General features: G+C 57.9%; 1 protein-coding gene across 10 annotated transcripts in view; it reads left to right on the top strand.

Moving 5' to 3' along the window:
• Kif17 (kinesin family member 17) overlaps positions 1 to 18135 on the top strand; it is a 42914-nt gene that overhangs the window by 9514 nt on the left and 15265 nt on the right. For all 10 annotated transcript variants that reach the window (XM_040288036.2, XM_040288034.2, XM_040288035.2 and 7 more), the window contains exons 4-11: positions 1929 to 2118; positions 4265 to 4717; positions 6808 to 6917; positions 10168 to 10315; positions 12133 to 12617; positions 13352 to 13432; positions 14629 to 14831; positions 16699 to 16930. In XM_040288036.2, coding sequence (XP_040143970.2) covers positions 1929 to 2118; positions 4265 to 4717; positions 6808 to 6917; positions 10168 to 10315; positions 12133 to 12617; positions 13352 to 13432; positions 14629 to 14831; positions 16699 to 16930 — 1902 coding nt within the window. The remainder of the gene's footprint in view (positions 1 to 1928; positions 2119 to 4264; positions 4718 to 6807; positions 6918 to 10167; positions 10316 to 12132; positions 12618 to 13351; positions 13433 to 14628; positions 14832 to 16698; positions 16931 to 18135) is intronic.

Here is an 18135-nt window from a genome sequence, read left to right as displayed (position 1 = left end):
TCAGCAAAGGCCTGCAGGTCATTTTGGGGTGTTAGTCTCCCTTCCCCGAGCTCCTGCAAACACCCGGGACCCGGCCCAGTGGTGTGTGGGGACAGGCCCATGGGGCACGGGGCTCAAGTTGCGTCCCCCCACCCGCGTGCAGGCAGAGCATTAGGGCCTGCCCCTCCCCATGGACTGGGACTGGACCCTGGACACGTCCCTGATCCTGAGTTTCTCTCCTTCCCTGTCTCATCCCGGCCGGTTGCCATGGTGACCTTGCTCTGAGCAGTTACCAAGGAAGGGGGCATGCACTGGCCGCTCGATGCCCCTTGGCGTCTTCCCAGGGCAGGGCGGGAGGGTGGCAGGGGAGGAGTAGCAGGAGGACGCCCCTGGGGCATCACAGGTGAGGGAAAGACTTCCTGGGGCTAAAACAGGGGAGACCCCCTCCTGAGGGATGTCCCTCGGTTGCTCAGGCCTGAGTCAGTGTCCTTGTCGTCTTTACGTCCTGGTTCATTGAGCCCCGCTAAGTACCTGCGGCATTTGTTTTAGATTGTTCCCTCCACAGCCTCGGAACAGTCTTGCAGAATTAGGATTCATCATGGCCACCGCACAGACGAGGGACTTGGGGCCCCAGGCAAACGGATTTCCCACCTAGCAAGTCACAGACCAGGTTTCCTGCCTGAGTTTGTCTGACTAAATAAGAAACTGGCTAAATAGGTGCTTCCTGAAGGCAGGTGCCCAGGCCCTCCTTGGGCTCGCTGTGCACAGGTGGGTTCTGAGTTCCCGAGGTGGGCAGGCCTCAATACTGCCACAGAGCCCTGGGCTGGTGTCCAGCCACACTGTTTGCAGGGACTCCTGCTTCTGTCCTTTGTGCTCCTTCTTACCACCACAACTAGGACAAGGTCAGCCCTTTGTCACTTCAAGCTGCAGTTCTATGGGATGCTCTCTTTACCCTGTCTCTAGAGCCTTCTATCACCTCTAATAGCTGTGTAGCCTTCAACAAGTTGCTTAGCCACTCTGTGCCTCAGTTGCTTATCCATTGCATGAAAGCCCTTCAAGCTGGGTCTGGCTGCTTCTGCACTTCACACCTGAGTAGAGGGGCCCAGCCTGTGCTTGCCCACACACAGCAGGGGCCCAGCCCACTGGGGACCCTTGAAGCTGCCTGGAGCAATGCATCTGAGCCTTCAGTGTCTCCAAGCAGTAGGGCCATTTGGCAGACAAACACCTGTTGTCCTAATTCATTCCGCTCTTGCCAGAGTGGTTTTGTTTTCCTCTCACACTTGAAAAATATTGCCTTTCACAGCTCTGTGTCACCGCTAAACAGCGTGGCTGCCTGCAGATCCAGCCGGGAGCTCCCGGATGTGCTACCTGGTCCCTGCTATTGCAGTTAGATTGGGCCAGTTTGATCCTTGGGGGTTCTGGGATGCGATGCAAATGGCCCTTCACTGCCACCTCCAAGGGCCTGGGGACATCCCCGTGGCCCTGGAGGAACTGCAGAGAGGCAATCAGGAGCCACATGGAAAGATTGGAGACCAGTCAGAGCCCTCGGGTGACTACAGAATCAGCCCCAGGGAGCTGAAGCCCCCAGTCTGAGAACCACTTCTTGGGAATTATTCTAACAATGACAGCCCAGACCTCAGCTGCATTCCGCAGGCAATTCCCACACACTGGGCGCATGCTGATCATTGTCTGTGCCTTATTTTACTGGATCTTTACTGTAGTCCCCTATCTCATACCCATTTTACAGATGTGAAAACCGAGGTTCGGGTTAGGTCACTGGCCTGAGGTCTCACAGCAGGCAGGAAGCCAGGGCAGGTGCGCTGCCTGGCCCCGCTGTGCTGCAGGAGGGCCTGGTTGCCTGGATTGGCCCTTTCTCAGGTTTCTTGGGGATCTCTGATCCCAACCTCGGAGGCAGGAGGCTTTGGCCCGACCTATTCCTCCTGCCACAGCTGAAGGAGCACCCGGAGAAGGGTGTGTACGTGAAGGGGCTGTCCCTGCACACGGTGCACAGCGTGGCCCAGTGCGAGCGCATCATGGAGACGGGCTGGAAGAACCGCTCGGTGGGCTACACCCTGATGAACAAGGACTCCTCGCGCTCCCACTCCATCTTCACCATCAGCATCGAGATCTACGCCGTGGGTATGTGGCGGGGTGGGGGGAGGGAGGCCCCGACCACCTGAGCCAGGTTCCCGCAGGCCCCAAGGGAAACTGGGAAGAGATGCCCTGACCCTGACCTTTGGGAACAGCTGGTGCCCCCTGCTGGGCCCCTGCTTCCTGGGTAAACAGCAGTACCCAGGGCTGAGCCAGCTCCACTTTTGCTCTTTTTAGTGGCACTAGGGATTGGCCCGTGCTTAACCCGGAGCCACATCCCCAGCCCTTTCTATTTTTTATTTTGAGACAGTGCCTCACTGAGTTACTGGGACTGGCCTGGAACTGGTCATCCTCCTGCCTCGGCCTCCCAAGTTGCTGGGATTACAGGCCTGCACCGTGGCGCCCAGCCCGGCACTTTTTTTCCTATGAAATTTTCAGACGTAGTTGGACTCTTCTGCTCTTTGTGGTTCTTTCGTGGCGTTCACCCCAGGCCCATCTCCTCACCGTGTCTTTGTGATCGTGTGTGGCCAGAGGACAGCCCATGGCTCATGCTCTTTCTAACCCCTCCCCAAACAAGGGGTAAAACCAGCCTAGCGCTGTAACTAATGCTGTGAGGGACATCTTTGTGCTCAAAGCCTTTTCTGCCTTGGGAGGCATCTCCTCGGGTTAGTTAGATCCCGGGACTGGACTCAGGAAACAAAGGGAACGAACAGGTTCACGGCTCCTGGTACATTTTGGTACATTCTGCAAATAGCTTTCCAGAGGAGTAGTATGAAGTTTCTTCCCCCCGCGCCCCCGCTGTGTGTGTGTGTTGGGGGGTGCTGGGAACTGAACCCAGGGGTGCTCGACCACTGAGCTACATCTCCAGCCCCTGTTTTATTTTATCTTGAGACAGGGTCTTGCTAAGTTGCCCCGGCTCACCTGAACTTGTCCTCCTGCCTCAGCCTCCCGAGTGGCTGGGATTGTAGATGTGCACCTGCCCCCACAGCTCCCCCCTTCTCTTTCTCCTTTTAAACCTGAAGAACGAAGCCCCTTGCATGTCTGTCACTACCGGGTGCAGCCAGACTTTTACTGCTGTGCCCATGGACACGACTCAGGCCAATGCTGGTCCAGCCCGTGGGAAACAGGGAGGAAGCTCCGTGCCCCGTCCACTCCCTCCCACATCCCGAGTTTGGGCCTAGTTCACAGAGAAGTCAGAAACAAATGATTTTTACCCCCTTTCTCTTGGGGAGTTTTGGTGACCTCGTGACCATGACTAAGAACCTCAGTGGCACGAAGCAGCAAGCTGTCGTGGCATGGGCTCTGCCCTCAGCCAGGGGCGCCAGGGTTCTGCCAGTGGGTGCCCTGTGGGACCCCACCCAGTCAGGAGGGTTCGGCTCCCTGCACGGGAGGAAGGCTGAGCTTTCCAGTCCAGGGGGAAGCCATTTCCTGCAGTTTTGTAGCCACTAAGGGACAGAATCAGGATGTGACCCTCCAGATCTGTGTCTTCAAAAACCTGTTTCTAAGCCCCGTGCTCCCAGCCAGTGCCTGGCTCTCCTGTCACCCCCAACGCCCAAGGTCTGCTCTACTGGCACAGCCCCAGGCCCTGCAGAACTGTCCCTGTTCCCAGAGGAATGAACCCCCAATATGTGCTGGCCCCAGGTAGATCCTGCAAGAATGTGCCACCAATCTACTCTAGAAGATTGCTAGTCTCACTTCATGGATGTGTGAAATTGAGACTCAGAGAGGTGCATTGCTCTGCTAATGTCACACAGCAAGGAGGAGGCAGGACTGCATTGGGAACTAGGTCCAAGGATTTCTAAAGCATTTGTGTGTGTGTGTGTGTGTGTGTGTGTGTGTGTGTGAAAGAACACACAAGAAGTCTGTAGGAATTGATGTGGTGGCCAAAAGGAATCCTGCTGCCTTCAGAACACTCTGTCCCTCCCAGACTGCGCTCTCTGGAAAAAGATAGCCCTGGGTTCTGGTCTTGGCTCTACTTCTTGGCAGCTGGGCGACCTTGGGAAAGTTACATGCCCTTTCTGAGCCTCAGTTTCCTCCTCTGTAAGATGGGCACAATGGTTGCACCTCCTTTGTGTGGCTCCTGTTGGCCTGATGTGAGGCCTTGGGTGGGTGGTGGGCCCTCAGGGCCTGGTGGTGAACTGCCATAGCTACCGAGGACTCACCCACGGTCCGCCTCCCGCCTGGTTGTCTGCAGACGAGCGGGGCAAGGACCACCTCCGAGCCGGCAAGCTGAACCTGGTGGACCTGGCAGGCAGTGAGCGGCAGTCCAAGACGGGGGCCACCGGGGAGCGGCTCAAGGAGGCCACCAAGATCAACCTGTCGCTGTCCGCCCTGGGCAACGTCATCTCGGCGCTGGTGGACGGGCGCTGCAAGCACATCCCCTACCGCGACTCCAAGCTGACGCGGCTGCTGCAGGACTCCCTGGGCGGCAACACCAAGACGCTGATGGTGGCCTGCCTGTCCCCCGCCGACAACAATTACGACGAGACCCTCAGCACGCTGCGCTACGCCAACCGGGCCAAGAACATCAAGAACAAGCCGCGCATCAATGAGGACCCCAAGGACGCCCTGCTCCGGGAATACCAGGAGGAGATCAAGAGGCTCAAGGCCATCCTGGCGCAGCAGATGAGCCCCAGCAGCCTGGCAGGTGGGCGGCCCGGGTGGCAGGGAGGCTGGGAGCAGCGCCCACCTCCGCCTCCACCACCGACATGGCTTCCGCCTGGCCCTCCCCTAGGAAGAGGCCAGTCTGCCTGACCTGTCCCTCAGCTGCAGGCCCTTGTCGCCCACTCCCCGCCTCTGGGCTCATCTGTCACCTGCCTGCCCACGTCTCTGGCAGCGTCGTGAGCTCAGCAGCGGGGTGACTCACTTCCCCACGCCCCACCCTGTGCCTAATTAGGCACCTTGTCATTGCGGCTTTCACGCCCAGGCTCGGCTGTCATCTGGCAGGGGATCGTGCCAGGAGTGGGCCTGCAGGGTGCGGCCGGAGGACTCTGGGACCCCCCTGTTCTCAGTCCCCCAAGGAGGGAGCAGAGAGCCTGGGCTCATCCACTCCGGCCGTCCTGCCCACCGTCCTGTGCCCTCCGTCCCACGTGGCCCTCCCTCTGCCCACGCACCTGCCATCGCCAGTCACCCATCACCAGTCACCCATCACCAGTCACCTCTCCCTTCTCATCTGCCTCCCGCCTCCCAGCCAGGCTGCCTGCGCACTGTCTCCCCTCCCTCCCCTCCCTCCTCCTCCATCTCCCTCCCTCCCTCCCTCCTCAGTCCATCCCTGCATTCACCCATTCTGACCACCAGCCCCATCCACGGCCACCCACAGACCCATGCTCCACCCTGCCACCCACTCCTCCATCTTTCCTCCCACCCACTGCCCACCCGTCCAGGATTCCCTGAGCACCACCTCTTCGTGTGGCTGCGTGCTGGGGACACAGCCATGACTCAGACCCAGGGTCTCATGGGGCCCAGGTCTCCTGGGCCAGAGGACGCTCCAGCAGACTCTCACACAGCGACAGACTATAGGGCAGAAAGGAGTGTGTGGCCAGGTCTGTCTAGGGGTAGCCCGTGGCCAGTCAGAGAAGGCGCACAGAGGAGGCCGTGGTGAGCCCGTCTCGCAGGGTGAGAGTGGCTGCTGTGGGCCGCAACACGCAGATTGCTGAGGAACACGGGGCGGGGGCAGAGGTAGCCAGCTCACCTCCTGTGGGAATGGAGGTGGAGGCCACGCTGGCTTGTTTTTGGCCGGGATCTGGGAATGGCCTGAGAGATGCCCGTGAGACCTCAGCCTGGATCTGGCTCACAGGCCCCCAGACAGCCCAGGCCGCCCTGGCCAGGAGCTGAGCCTCCAGCCAGGCCTGTGGAACTCCAGGCTCCAGGAGCCTCCCCCGGTGCTGGCTAGGCCTGGCCTTCCCTCTGGCTCCTGGCGTGTTTCTAAAAAAATTTTAGCAAAATGTGAAACGTTTGTCTGCGTTTGCTGGTCCCAGTCTTTCTCCCCGCTCCCTCTGTCCTCCCTCCAAGGAGCTGTCCTGTCTCTCCTCCCTCCATGGTCACCTTTGGCTTTTCTGGGGTTTCTGGGGGAATCCAGGACCTGGCAGGGGGACAGCTGAGGCCTGGCTGGTTGGAGTATTTCTGCTGGGCTCACAGGCCTGTCCTAGCTGTGGATTTGGGATCTGGCCTTGCGCCCTCCTCAGCTGCACCCTGCCCACTGTCCCCCTTACGCCGCTCCACTCCAGCCACTGGCCTCTAGTGTAGTCCCAGACCTGCCCCCGGGGCCTTCACACTCTGTCTGGGAAGCCCTCCCCTGGATTCTGCCTCCTCCTCCTCCTCCTCCTCCTCCTCTTCTTCCTCCTCCTCCTCCTCCTCTTTCAGCTCTCTGCCTTCATCTCACCTCCTCTAAGAGGTCTTCACAGTATTCAAAGTGCAGCCCTCCTCGGGGTCCGTACCTCTGAGCCTGCTCCCCGAGGTTGGTTTCTCTGTACACATCTCCTGTGACAGGTGACACGTTTTGCTTGGTTCTGTTTTTGCCTTTCTCCCCTGGTGGAAAGCTCAGCATGGCTGTGGAGTTTCATGTGCTCTGTCCAGTGCTGCACCCCAGGGTCTGGATGCACCTACAGATTTGTTGGATGACCAACGATACTTTATATAGAGACGTGTCTTTTCCTAGTCGCTGCGTGACTGATTTCTGCTTAGTTCCTGCAAACCCAGTGCCTCGCTCATGGCTCCTTACCCATGTTTTCCTCCTAGCTCTGCTGTCCAGCCAGGCACCCCCAAAGCCTGTCCAGGTTGAGGAGAAGCCCTGGCCCACCCCTGTGATCCAACAAGACACAGAGGCGGAGAAGCAGCTAATTCGGGAGGTGAGGCCTGGTTATGTGGGGGAGCAGGCTTGCAGGAAAGGGAGGGTGACTGCTGCTTTAGGCCTGGGAGGGCCAGAGAACACAGGATAGCACCCCCTCACCTGTCCCATGGGGCTGGGGCCGCGGCCTTCTCTTTGTGCTGAAGAAAGCTAGGGCTCAAAGAGTTGTTGTTGCCTTGCCCAAGGTCATAGCTATGGAGAGTCTGAGCCAGGATCTGAACCCAGGTTCCTGGCTCTTGCCTGCAGCCCATGCCTTGGGCACACATGTGTAAGGACAGCAGAGGGCACGGGACAGCCCCAGGAGCGCATCCTCCCCAGGCCTGAGGGGAGGGCTGGATATGGATGGGAATGAGCCAGGTCAAGGTCATTTGGCCCCATGCAGGAATCTCTCTTAGCAGCTGCCAGCCAGCCCGGGGCCAAGAGCCTGGCAGCCCAACTGACCACTGTCAGCAGAGTGTTGGCCTCCTAGGAAAAGCTGCTGCTGGGGACACCTGGGTCTTCCACATGTGTCTCCCAGGGTCCCTGGGAAGCAGGAGGGCAGGTGGAGAGCTGATGGGCAGAGGGAAGGCTGAGCCTCCCAGCTTAGGCTCCGTCCCTGCTCCAGGTGCTGAGCCTGTAGTGGAGCTTGACATTTGATAGTCCCTTTAGGGAAGTGGCTTCTCCTGACAGTGGACCTACTGCCAGGCAGAGCCAACTCTGCAGGGGTCTGTCCTAGCTGCTTCTGCACCTGGGCCCCTGCCACTCAACTATGACCTCAGCTGGGGGCAGCCCTCAGGCCCTGGGTCTGCCTGTGCCAGCTGCGGGGCCTGGTGCCCAGGCTGTGGACAGTGCAGCTGGTAAGGCCTGGGGCCTGTCTTGTGGGCTGGGGGTCCCGGGAGCCCAGCTGCTCAGTTCACCTTTTCTCCTATGAGTCTGGGGCAGGGTCTGGTGCCAGGTCTGTCTCTGGAGCCCTGGTCTGCCTCTGGGGAGGTGGCGGCAAGGGATGGTGGAGCACAAGCCCACAGAAGCAAGAGAAGTCAGGTTTGCAGGGCCCCGGGAGGGTGTGGAATCAACTGGTGGACTTTGGTTAGATCCAGGAAGGACTGTCGGACTGGAGCTGTGATCACGGCTTCCCCAAGGCTGCCTTGTGGAGCGGGTGCCCAGGCTGTCCAATGAGCAGGCGCCACCGCCCCCTAGTGGTCATCATGGGGTAGGGACACCCTTCCTGGCAAGCCACTGTGAGACTGTATACAGGAAGATGGGAGGGTCCCTCTGGTCCCTGGGGATGGGTGTGGCCAGCGTCCACCGGAGTGTTCTGCGTTTCCACTGACACTGAGACTCCCTGATAACCCTGGAGTTTCTGCTCCGAGCCACTTGGAAGGGTTGAGGATGTGTGTCCTCCCTCCTCCCTGCCGTTTGTTCTCCCTCTTGACTGTCATATTTACTGCACTTGCCCCCTGCCTGGGACTGGGTTTCCTTTCCTCTTCAGCCGGCAGATGCTCAGGAGGGAGGCCTCTCTGTGTGGTGGAGGGGCTCAGCTAGGAGCCCAGGTGCGGCAAGGCGCTGTCTCCAGTCCACATGTGAGATTTCCTACTGGAAGATTCTCAGGGAGCAGCCAGCCGTTCACACCACACGTCAAGTCCTGCAGGGCGCTGTGGCCTCGGTCTGGTTGCTGCAGCTCTCTGGGCCCTGTCTGCCCGTTGGGCTCTCATGCTTGCTGCCAGTGTGGGCCTGGGCGTGCAGGGGGAAGAGCTGTCTTCCTGTGGCTGGGTTGTGGAGCTGGCCACCTGAAGTTGGGGGCTGGCCTTGCTCTCCAGCCCCATTCAGCCCTCTCCAAGCCCACGCTGCACACTGTAGCTGGAGGGCCTGTGGGGCCCAGGGAGGTTGGGGTGAGACTGGTGGGGAGCCTTCCAGTAGAGAGGATGGCAGGGAGTTGGGGACTGAAAGGCCTCCAGGCTCTGCTCCAGAGGTGGCTGATGGCCACAGGGGGCGCTCGGCAGCCTGCAGGTGGACGGGCAGGTGACAGCGCCCATGGCTTCGGTGTTGCCGTGTAGGCAGACGCAGGAGTTGTGGGGGCGTGCAGAGTACAGAGAACAGATGAAGACGGTGGGGACAGGGCAGGGTGCTCAGCCACTTAGAGGCCCCGAGATTCAGGGCCCCTCGTTTAACAGTGAGAAGGGTGGCTCCGCCGCGCGTTCCCAGACTGGCTTTTCGGGGCGCAGGGCTTGGTGGCTGAGGCTGGGCGCACCAGGGTCAGGCCTGTGTTGGGAGAAAACTGCAAAGGACTCAGGGTGAGCAAGCGGGTGCTGGCTCAGGAATGAGGGTGCGCTGGCTGGGATTCTCAAGGAATCGAGGACGGGGGTGGTGGGCGGTCTTCCAGGCTGTCAGAGAGCTGCCCCGTTGGTGGTGGAACCTCCCCGGGCCTCGGTGACACTGCGGCTATTACCTGAAGTACAAATGCATCTGAGGATGGGCTGAGGATGGGCTGAGGGGTGTCCCAGGGAGTGCACATCAGAGAAGACGATGCAGTGGCAGAGTGGCAGGGGTCTTCCAAGAGTGTGGTGGGGACATGGCTGAGGGGCACTATTAAGCTGAGGCCTGGGGAGAACCTTGCTAAGGAGCAGGAGAAAGTACTGTGTCTGGATTGGCAAGTTACTGGTCACCCTCCAGTGTGGCAAAAATGAAGAGTGATTGGGCTGAGATGTGGCTCAGTGGTAGAGCACCCCTGGGTTCAGAGTATAGGCAAAAAAAAAAAAAAGTTCTTTATTCTGGATAAAAGTCTCTTACCAGATTTATGTTTTGGAAATATTTTCTCCTACTCTGTGACCTTCTTGTTAGTAAGTCAAAGTTGAAAAGTTAAAAGGAGAGTCCCTTCGTGGGCTTGGGGTGCAGCTCAGTGCTAGAGCGCTTGCCTGGTACATGCAGTGCCCTGGGTTCCACCCCAGAACTACAGAAAGCAAAACGCACAGGGCAGATTCAGAGGGGTGATCCCTGGCCAGGCTGCACAGGGGGCTTAATGTTCTTCTTTTGATCACTTGTATTTCCTGTGTCATTTTTAAAAACATTTTTTAGTTATACATGGACACAATATCTTTATTTTGTTTATTCACTTTTTTGTGGTGCTGAGGATCGAACCTGGCGAGGCACGCGTTCTGCCACTGAGCCACAACCCCAGCCCCTTCCTGTGTCATTTGAGTAAGCACAGGGAACACTGAGAGCCAAGTGGTGAGTGGTGGTAAAGTGCTGGCCCCTGCTTTCCCCCTGACCCCCAGGAGTACGAGGAGCGCCTGGCCCGGCTGAAGGCTGACTACGAGGCAGAGCAGGAGTCCCGGGCCAGGCTGGAGGAAGACATCACTGCCATGCGCAACTCCTATGATATGAAGCTGTCCACGCTGGAGGAGAACCTGCGGAAGGAGACAGGTGGGCACGCCCACCCCCTTTAGAACCAGCATTTATAGACTGCACTCCACACCGCAGGCCCCACTCTTTAATCCTCACACTGGCCCACGGGTAGGTCCACAGTTATCCTCATTTTGTAGATGAGGAAACGGAGGCCCAGAGAAGGTAAGTAACCTACTTACCTGGTAAGGTGAAGTCAGGATTTGATCCCAGGCCACCTGGCCCCAGACCAGTGTTCTCACAGTGATGCCGCATGTCCTGGTGCTTGGCCACAGGCTTGCCCAGCTCAGGGCTGACTTGTATGTGTGCAGTGTCACCCTGGTTTGAGAATGCAGTCCCTGCCCCCAAGGTTCTGCGTCTTCTACAGTCTCCTCTTATTTTTGAGCCCGTTTCCAAAGCAACCACATCCCACAAGGATCCAGTCATTAGCAAGTGTGAGCTTGTGTGGAAGTTCCTGTCTTTGTTTTGACCTTTTAGGATGCTCCCTTCATGAGTATCATTCAAACCCCCAGGCTGCCAGGCGGCTGGGCTCACCTAGGGCTCACCCAGGATGGCAAAACCCTTCTCCTGTGAGACTCAGTTGGGCTTTCCTGGGTGCGGGGTACACGTGGGTGCTCTGTCGCCCTCTCCTCATACCTACCCCAACCTAGGGAAGTAGGACCCCCCAGATCCTCACCCAACAGGCTTGGAAACCAAAGCTCAGGTTCAGGACACCAGCCAGGGAGAGCACATCACGTTTCAGCAAAGGGACTCAGGGCCAGAGTTGGCGCTCACCTGGAATCCCAGCACCTCTGAGGCCGAGACAAGAGGACCAGTCTGAGGCCAGTAACTTAGAGAGACTGTCTCAAAATAAAATGAAAAGGGCTCAGTGGCTGGGTGCTTGCTCATCATGTTCAAGGCCCTGGGTTCCAGCCCCAGTACTGCAAAAAATAAGTGTGTGTGTGTCGGGCGGGGGGGGGGGATCAGGACCCTCTTCGGGAGCCTAGAATATAAGCAATAAAGAAATGGATGGGGGCTGGGGATGTGGCTCAAGCGGTAGCGCGCTCGCCTGGTATGCGTGCAGCCTGGGTTCGATCCTCAGCACCACATACCAACAAAGATGTTGTGTCCTCCGAGAACTGAAAAATAAATATTGAAAATTCTCTCTCTCTCTCTTTCTCTCTCTCTCTCTCTCTCTCTCTCCCTCTCCTCTCTCACTCTCTCTCTCTCTCTCTCCCTCTCCTCTCTCACTCTCTCTTTAAAAAAAAAAAAAAAGAAAAAAAAGAAATGGATGGGACGTTAAGGGGTCGTCTGAAGCCCCTGAGCTGGACTGTGTGAGCTCTGTCCCAGCTGGGAGGGAGCCTTGGCTCTTGACCGAGACACAGAAAAAGAGGGAAGGGGTAGCTTCTAGCATTTTCCGTCCTTCATAGTGTTCCTTCCAGTTTGAATATTAGGCCTCCAAGGACCCTTACTTGGTTTCTGGAACACGCATCCCGTGTTCACATACCTTCCGAGTTCTCAGCCCTGGAGGGAGGGAGACCCATGGGGCCACCTGCTAAGTGAAAGGGCGTTCCTAAGTCAGCGGAGGTGGGGAGAGCCTGCGCTTAGTGGATGGGGAGATCCAGGAGCAGAGAGGGCATGGTGCTGGTCAGCAATGGCTTCCTGGAGGAGGAGAGGGAGGCTGGGTTTGAATTATGATGGAGAGAGGACATGGGGCAGGGATGGACGGCAAGCTGGACTCCAGGGACCGGGAGGCTCTGGTCAGCTGGCTTCCTGGAAACAAGGTGTGGGCCGCTTCCTGGGGGCGGACCCCTCCCCCTCCCCTGTAGAAAGCTGCAGGACGCTCTCCTTCTCTGCAGAGGCTGTCCTGAAGGCAGAAGTCCTCTACAAGGCCGAGGTCATATCCAGGGCCGAGTTTGCCAACACGACCGAGCAGCCACCAGCGATCCAGTACGAGCTGGCGGCGAAGCCCGAGGTCTTCTCCACGCCCCAGGAGCCCTCTAGGTGCGAGGTTTCCTGGGCGTCGGAGTCATCGCCGCTGGACTCCTCCATGTCTGAGGCCTTACCTGGTGCCGAGGAGTTCTCCAATGGAGAGTTCTCTGTGCCCGAGGAGGAGCCCAGGAACAAGTACTTCCTGGATGACTATCTCGGCCAGGCGGCTGCTGGGCCCCCGCTGGAGGAAGAGAGCGCTGTCCAGGGGGAGGGACTGTCGATGCTGCCGCTGCAGCTGTTGCCGAGCCTGCAGGACCCTTTCGCCGAGGTGGAGCTCAAGCTGGCCAGACTGTCCTCCACTGTGGCCAGGATAGACGTACCCCAACCAGGCGCACCCCAGGTCCCCGAGCAGGTAGCTGACATAATGCATGAGGCCCACAAAAACTGAGCAGGCAACCCTGGCTGACCTGCTGCTGTGGCAGTGCCTCTGCTGGGCCTCAGCATCGGGGCTGGCTGGGGGCACCAGGGTCCACAGGCCAGTAGGAAGGTAGGGACGGAGGTGCAGGTTATCCAGGTAGATGCCTGTCTGGTGAGGAGGGCACCTGCCCAGGGACCCTGCTGAGGGTGGGCCTGAGAGACCAGGTGGCCTGGTCCACCCTCATGTGCTCGCAGGCTCAGGGCAGCACACTGGATGGGGGAGTGTCGACCCCCAGGGCCTGGGCCCTGCTCTCCCCTTCCTGATCCTCTGAGTGGTCCTTTCCCTCCTCAACCCTCCTTTTTAAGTTTTCAAAAAATGTTCTTCTTCACTCCTGCTGAGTCTCTGCTCCCCTTTCCTAAGAGAGAGAGAGAATGAGCTCAGGCCCTCGAAATCCCAGGCCCACACTCCCTCAGTTATGTGACCTAGGACCTTTGCCTCCCCAGACCTCAGAGTGCTGGATGTTTGGCATGAGATCGTGGAGGGCACAGGCCCTGTCTTCCCTGCTCTTCTCTCCACCCCTTGGGCCCTTCTCTCTGCAGACAGGCAGAGGCGGCTGTGGGAGCGGGAGCAGCCCTGGGGAGCTGCAGTGGAGGTCAGGGGCTGTGGGGGAGTAGAGGGTGGTTCTGGCCCAAACCATCCCTCTTCCTCCCACCCTTTTCTCCCTGGAGCACCCCTCCCCACCAGAACTGCCGGAGCCCAGTGACACCAGTTCGGAAGCAGAGGTGTCCAGTGACCTCCCACTCAGCACCGTGAGTATCTCCCTGGCCCTCTGCGTGACGTGCTGGGGCTCCATTCAGCTTTCTGTGAAACGCAGGCTTGTCCCCTCCCTCCCTGGGCCTTGGTCTCCTCTTTCATGAGACAGGGACTATCATCCACCTCCCGAGACTAAGCAGTATTCAAATCAGAGGAAGCACTGCTTTTGGTTGATGTAAATGAGACTGAGAATTCCTCAGCTTCTCTGTGTGCACTGGGTCAGGGCTGGTAGCCCCTGAGCACCACCAGGAACCCCTCCAGGGCCGTGGAACCCAGTTTGAACCTGCCCTTTCTCTTCTGCACCCCTGGGGGGGTGCCAGGAAGCCTTTACCTTACCCACTCTTATGGAGGATGCTGACAGTGGGCTGTGCCCTTGAGCACTGGGTGAGGCTGGCATACAGCTGGCTCAGTAGGTGGTAGAGTGACTGGAAATCCCAGCTAGGAGGTAACATTGAGGGGGGACCCAGGCATGAAGGAAGGGGCCAGGAAGAGCAACAAGTACCAAGTCCTGTCACTGGGAAGCCCTTGACTTTCGTAGCAATACAAAATAGTGCTGGGGTGGTCGAAGGGTGGACAGGATGACGGGTAGGGGTAGTGCTATGGATATAGCAGCCATGTTGGAAACTGGATTTTCCTGTAAATTAACTCGACAGGAAGCCATGAAGGGTTCCTGTCAGGAAAGGGACATTGTGATCAGTTTATATTTTTTAGAAATTGCCCTGGTTGCCGTGTAGAGACTGAATTGTTGGGGGTAAGACAGAAAGCTGGAACCGTTTTGGGGGTGCTGATGTGTCAGTAAAATTTCATTTAGGTACAATATTTTTATAACTGGGTATAGGTTGAATATCCTGTACCCTATCAGAAATGCTTAGGACCAGAAGTGTTTCAGATTTTGCAGTTTTTCGGATTTGGGGATGTTTCCATAAACTTTAACAGTTGAACATCCCTTATCTGAAAATCGAAACCTAAAATGTTCTGATATCTGAAACTTTGAGCATTATTAAACTCAAAATATTTTTAGATTTTGGAGCATTCTGGGGTTTTATGTTTGGATTAGGGATGCTCAGCCTGTGTCTCTGAGCCAGAGGTGATCTGTCCCAAACTTTGGCAGGGGGGTGTCCCTTATTGGGAACCTGCAAACTTGCCTCTAGGTCGGCCTTCCAACCCCGTCTTGATTTCTCCCTGTGTTCAGGAAGTGGATCTAGTCACAGAGGTGACAAATGAGGTGGAGTCCACAGCAGAGCCTGGCTCTTGGATGGAGGCTGAGGCCGAGGCGGCCCAGGGGACCCAGCCTCAGCCCCTGCATCCTGTGGGGAGCTTGAGCAAGGAGAACGTGGGTGTGGAGGTGGCTGTGCTGACTGAGGAGCTGCTGGATCAGCAGAAGGTGCTGGCCCGGTAAGCACTGCTGCTCAGGCAGGGGACCCCACAGGAGGGCGGGAAGGAGCAGGGGCTGGTCTGGGGTGGGTGGGATGTGCCCGAGAGCTTCTCCCTGTATCCATTGATCTGCGCCCTGCTCTCCCTCCACTGGGCTGAGGTGTCAAGGTGTCGGGGTGCCACAGCTGGCTGGGCAGGCAGGCCTCCACACTGAGCTATGTTGGCTGCCCCCAGGTTCTGGTCAGGCACCTGCTGGGGAGCAGCAGCCCTAGGGAGAAGTAAAGGGGCCATGGTGGCCCAGCCTCCCGAGCCTGGCTCTCTCTGGGTCCTAGCTGAGTCCCCAGTTCCTCTGGCTGGCCTCCACTGCCCTCCATGATGTGGGACTCACCTGCCTTGGGAACAAGCCACCCCAAGGCCCCTGGGACCTCCTGGAGAGCTGGGCTTTCTTCAGTTACTTCATGGCTTTGTCAAAGTCACTGTCCTGAGCCCACCACTCACTTCTGCTGATGGGGATCCCATTAGCCCAGCTCCAGGACAGTGGGCCAGGCTCAACTTCCTCCTGATGTCCGCACCACAGTTCAAGCAGGATCTGAGCTCTGGGCACCAAAAGGCACCCAGAATAGGGTGCTGCTGGGTCTGCAGGGACCTCCCTTCCGGGGGCACTAGACATCCAGGGTCTGGACCTGTGCCTGCATCTGGGCAGAGAGAAGCTAATGGGACCACAGCCCCACTGCCTGGGCTCCCTGCGGCCTCCTGCCCCTTCAGGCAGACTTTCAACCTCCCTGGGCCCGGGCTTCTCATCTGTAGAACGGGTGACCTCATTGGCCGCAGCCTGAGGAGCCGGTGAGGGTAAACAAGGCAGCATCCAGAGGAGGCCCCGGCGTTCCTTGTGGCTGTTCTCACAGTGGGGTTTGGAGTGAAGGTCAGGGAAGGGGACTCCTGAGCAGGGTGTGCCGGCCACATGCCCAGGTGACGATCTGCGTCTGCAGCGGTGTGGGCTGGCAAACTGCTGGGAGGAGCTCAGCCACAAGCTGGAGGGAGCCTGGGGTGTGTATGGAGAAAGAAAGAGGGGCCCTGGTGTCCCTAGGTGGGTTCTTCATCCTCATGGGGTCCCAGAAGGACTTTTAGCAGAAGAGGGGCTTGGACATGGTCCCCTTCTGTCCTGCTGCCAGGGAACCTAGAGGACACAGCCACCCCAGGGCCTGGCTGCCCTGAGTTCCTTTCTCCCCCTCCTTCACACACACACACACACACACACACACACACACACCCTTCCAGGAACCCTCTGATGCCTCTTGTTCCCTGGCCTTCCACCCCTTTGGAAGGAGGCAGGGCCTAAAACGTTCCTGTGGTGCTTAGACAGTGGAGAGCCCGTGGGCCTCTGTGGTTATTTAACATTTGTCCTTTTTTCTTTTCTTTTTTTTTTTTTGGCACCAGAGATTGAGCCTGGGGCGCTCTACCACTGAGCCACATTCCCAGACGTTTATATATATTTTTAAATTTTGAGACAGGGCCTTGAGGCCGGTCTTGAACTTGTGATCCTCCTGCCTCAGCCTTCGGAGCTGCTGGGATTGCAGGCCGCGCCGCTGTGCCAGCCAACATTTCTGCTCTTAAAGGGTCTGGCAGCATCAGGGCAGGGGGCCTGGGGTACCTCTGAGACCATGGGAAGACTCTCGCCCCTCCTGTGGCCAAGTGCACAGGCTTGAAGTTAGGTGGATGTGGAAGGAGCTCTGGTGCCTGAGCAACCAGCGTCTGGTGCCCGTGCTCTCTCTGGGCCCTGGGGCTGTGGGAAGGACGTGGTGAGGTCGGCCCAGGCAGAGCTGTCCCATGGCAGAGGCTCCCTCATGGGCAAGTTCTGCCACGTTTGCTTTCTCCTCGGTGCTGGCAGCCTGCAGTTGCTGGAGCAGCAGGTGGTGGGCGGGGAGCAGGCCAAGAACAAGGACCTGAAGGAGAAGCACAAGCGGCGGAAGCGGTACGCGGACGAGCGCAAAAAGCAGCTGGTGGCGGCGCTGCAGAACTCAGACGAGGACAGCGGGGACTGGGTGCTGCTCAACGTCTACGACTCCATCCAGGAGGAAGTGAGGGCCAAGAGCAAGCTACTGGAGAAGATGCAGAGGAAGGTGAGGCGGCGGCCGGCACCCCGCCCCCAGCCCGGGGTCACAGGATGCGCAGGGCGCACAGGAACTTATTAAGCCCTTATTAAGCACCTGCTGTGTGCCATGCCCTGCTCTAATGCTGGCAGCCGGCAGCATTCACAGTGCAGGTATGTCCCTGCTGTCCGGTCTAGTGTGAGAGAGTGTGCAGGAACTAGAACGCCCCGGGAGGATCAGCAAGAGGCCCGGAGCCCAGTGCTGTGAAGAGAGTGCCAGGGAGGCGCCTCCTCCTGGCTTTTTCCCTCCCCTTGTGTTTGCTACATCCTCAGCCCCACCCCCGCCTTTTTTTTTTTTTTTTGATACCAGGGATTGAACCCAGGGTTGCTTAACCACTAAGCCACATCCTCAGCCCCGCCCCCCTTTTAATGTTTTGTTTTATTTTAAAATATTCTTAGTTGTAGGTGGATATAATACCTTTATTTAATGTATTTATTTATTTTTGTGTTCTTCTGAGGCTGGAACCCAGGCAAGCGTTCAACCACAGCCACAACCCCAGCCCTTATGCTTTATTTTGAGACAGGGTCTTGCTAAGTCTTTAGGGCCTTGTCAAGCTGTCATGGCTGGCCTCCAACTTGCAATCCTCTTGCCTCAGCCTCCTGAGTAGCAGACTATAGGTGTGCACCACCACACTTGGCTCAGGTTTATGGAAGGTGAAGTGCACAGAGACAAATTTCATTTGCACAAAGTGAGTGTCCCCACGTGCCAGCATCCAAGACAGAAGAACTCCAGGTGGTCACAGTGGGGGACAGAAGTGTTCCCATGAAGGGGACTGAAAGACGGGAGTCAACTTGTGGGGTCCTGAGGGCAGAGTGTTCCAGGCAGAGGGAGATGCCAGCCAGAGCTGAAGGGGGCAGGAGGCCAGCAGGTGCTAGAGCGGAAGGAAGGCCAGGGCAGTGGGGAGGGTGCAGCTGCCTGTGGCTGTCACACTCCCTTCTTACAAGTGCAGCCCCTCCAGCCCCTGCACATGGGAAGCTGAAGTTTCTCTACCGCTGAGCCCCAGCCCCTACCTTTTTTTTTTTTTGTGGTGCTGGGGATTGAACCCAGGGACCCAGGGCCTTGTGCGCTCTACCAGCTGTATCCGCAGCCCGCCTCCTTTAGCCTCTTGGTTTCTGATATTTCTTTGGCTGTCTTCCTATTTTTCTCTTTCTTTCCTGAGGTTCAGTTAGAGTCCC

The sequence above is a fragment of the Ictidomys tridecemlineatus genome, chromosome 11 (assembly GCF_052094955.1).
Source record: "Ictidomys tridecemlineatus isolate mIctTri1 chromosome 11, mIctTri1.hap1, whole genome shotgun sequence".
Lineage (NCBI taxonomy): Eukaryota > Metazoa > Chordata > Mammalia > Rodentia > Sciuridae > Ictidomys > Ictidomys tridecemlineatus.
The sequence above is the reverse complement of the archived record's forward strand: the minus strand, read 5'-3'. Positions and strand labels throughout refer to the sequence as shown.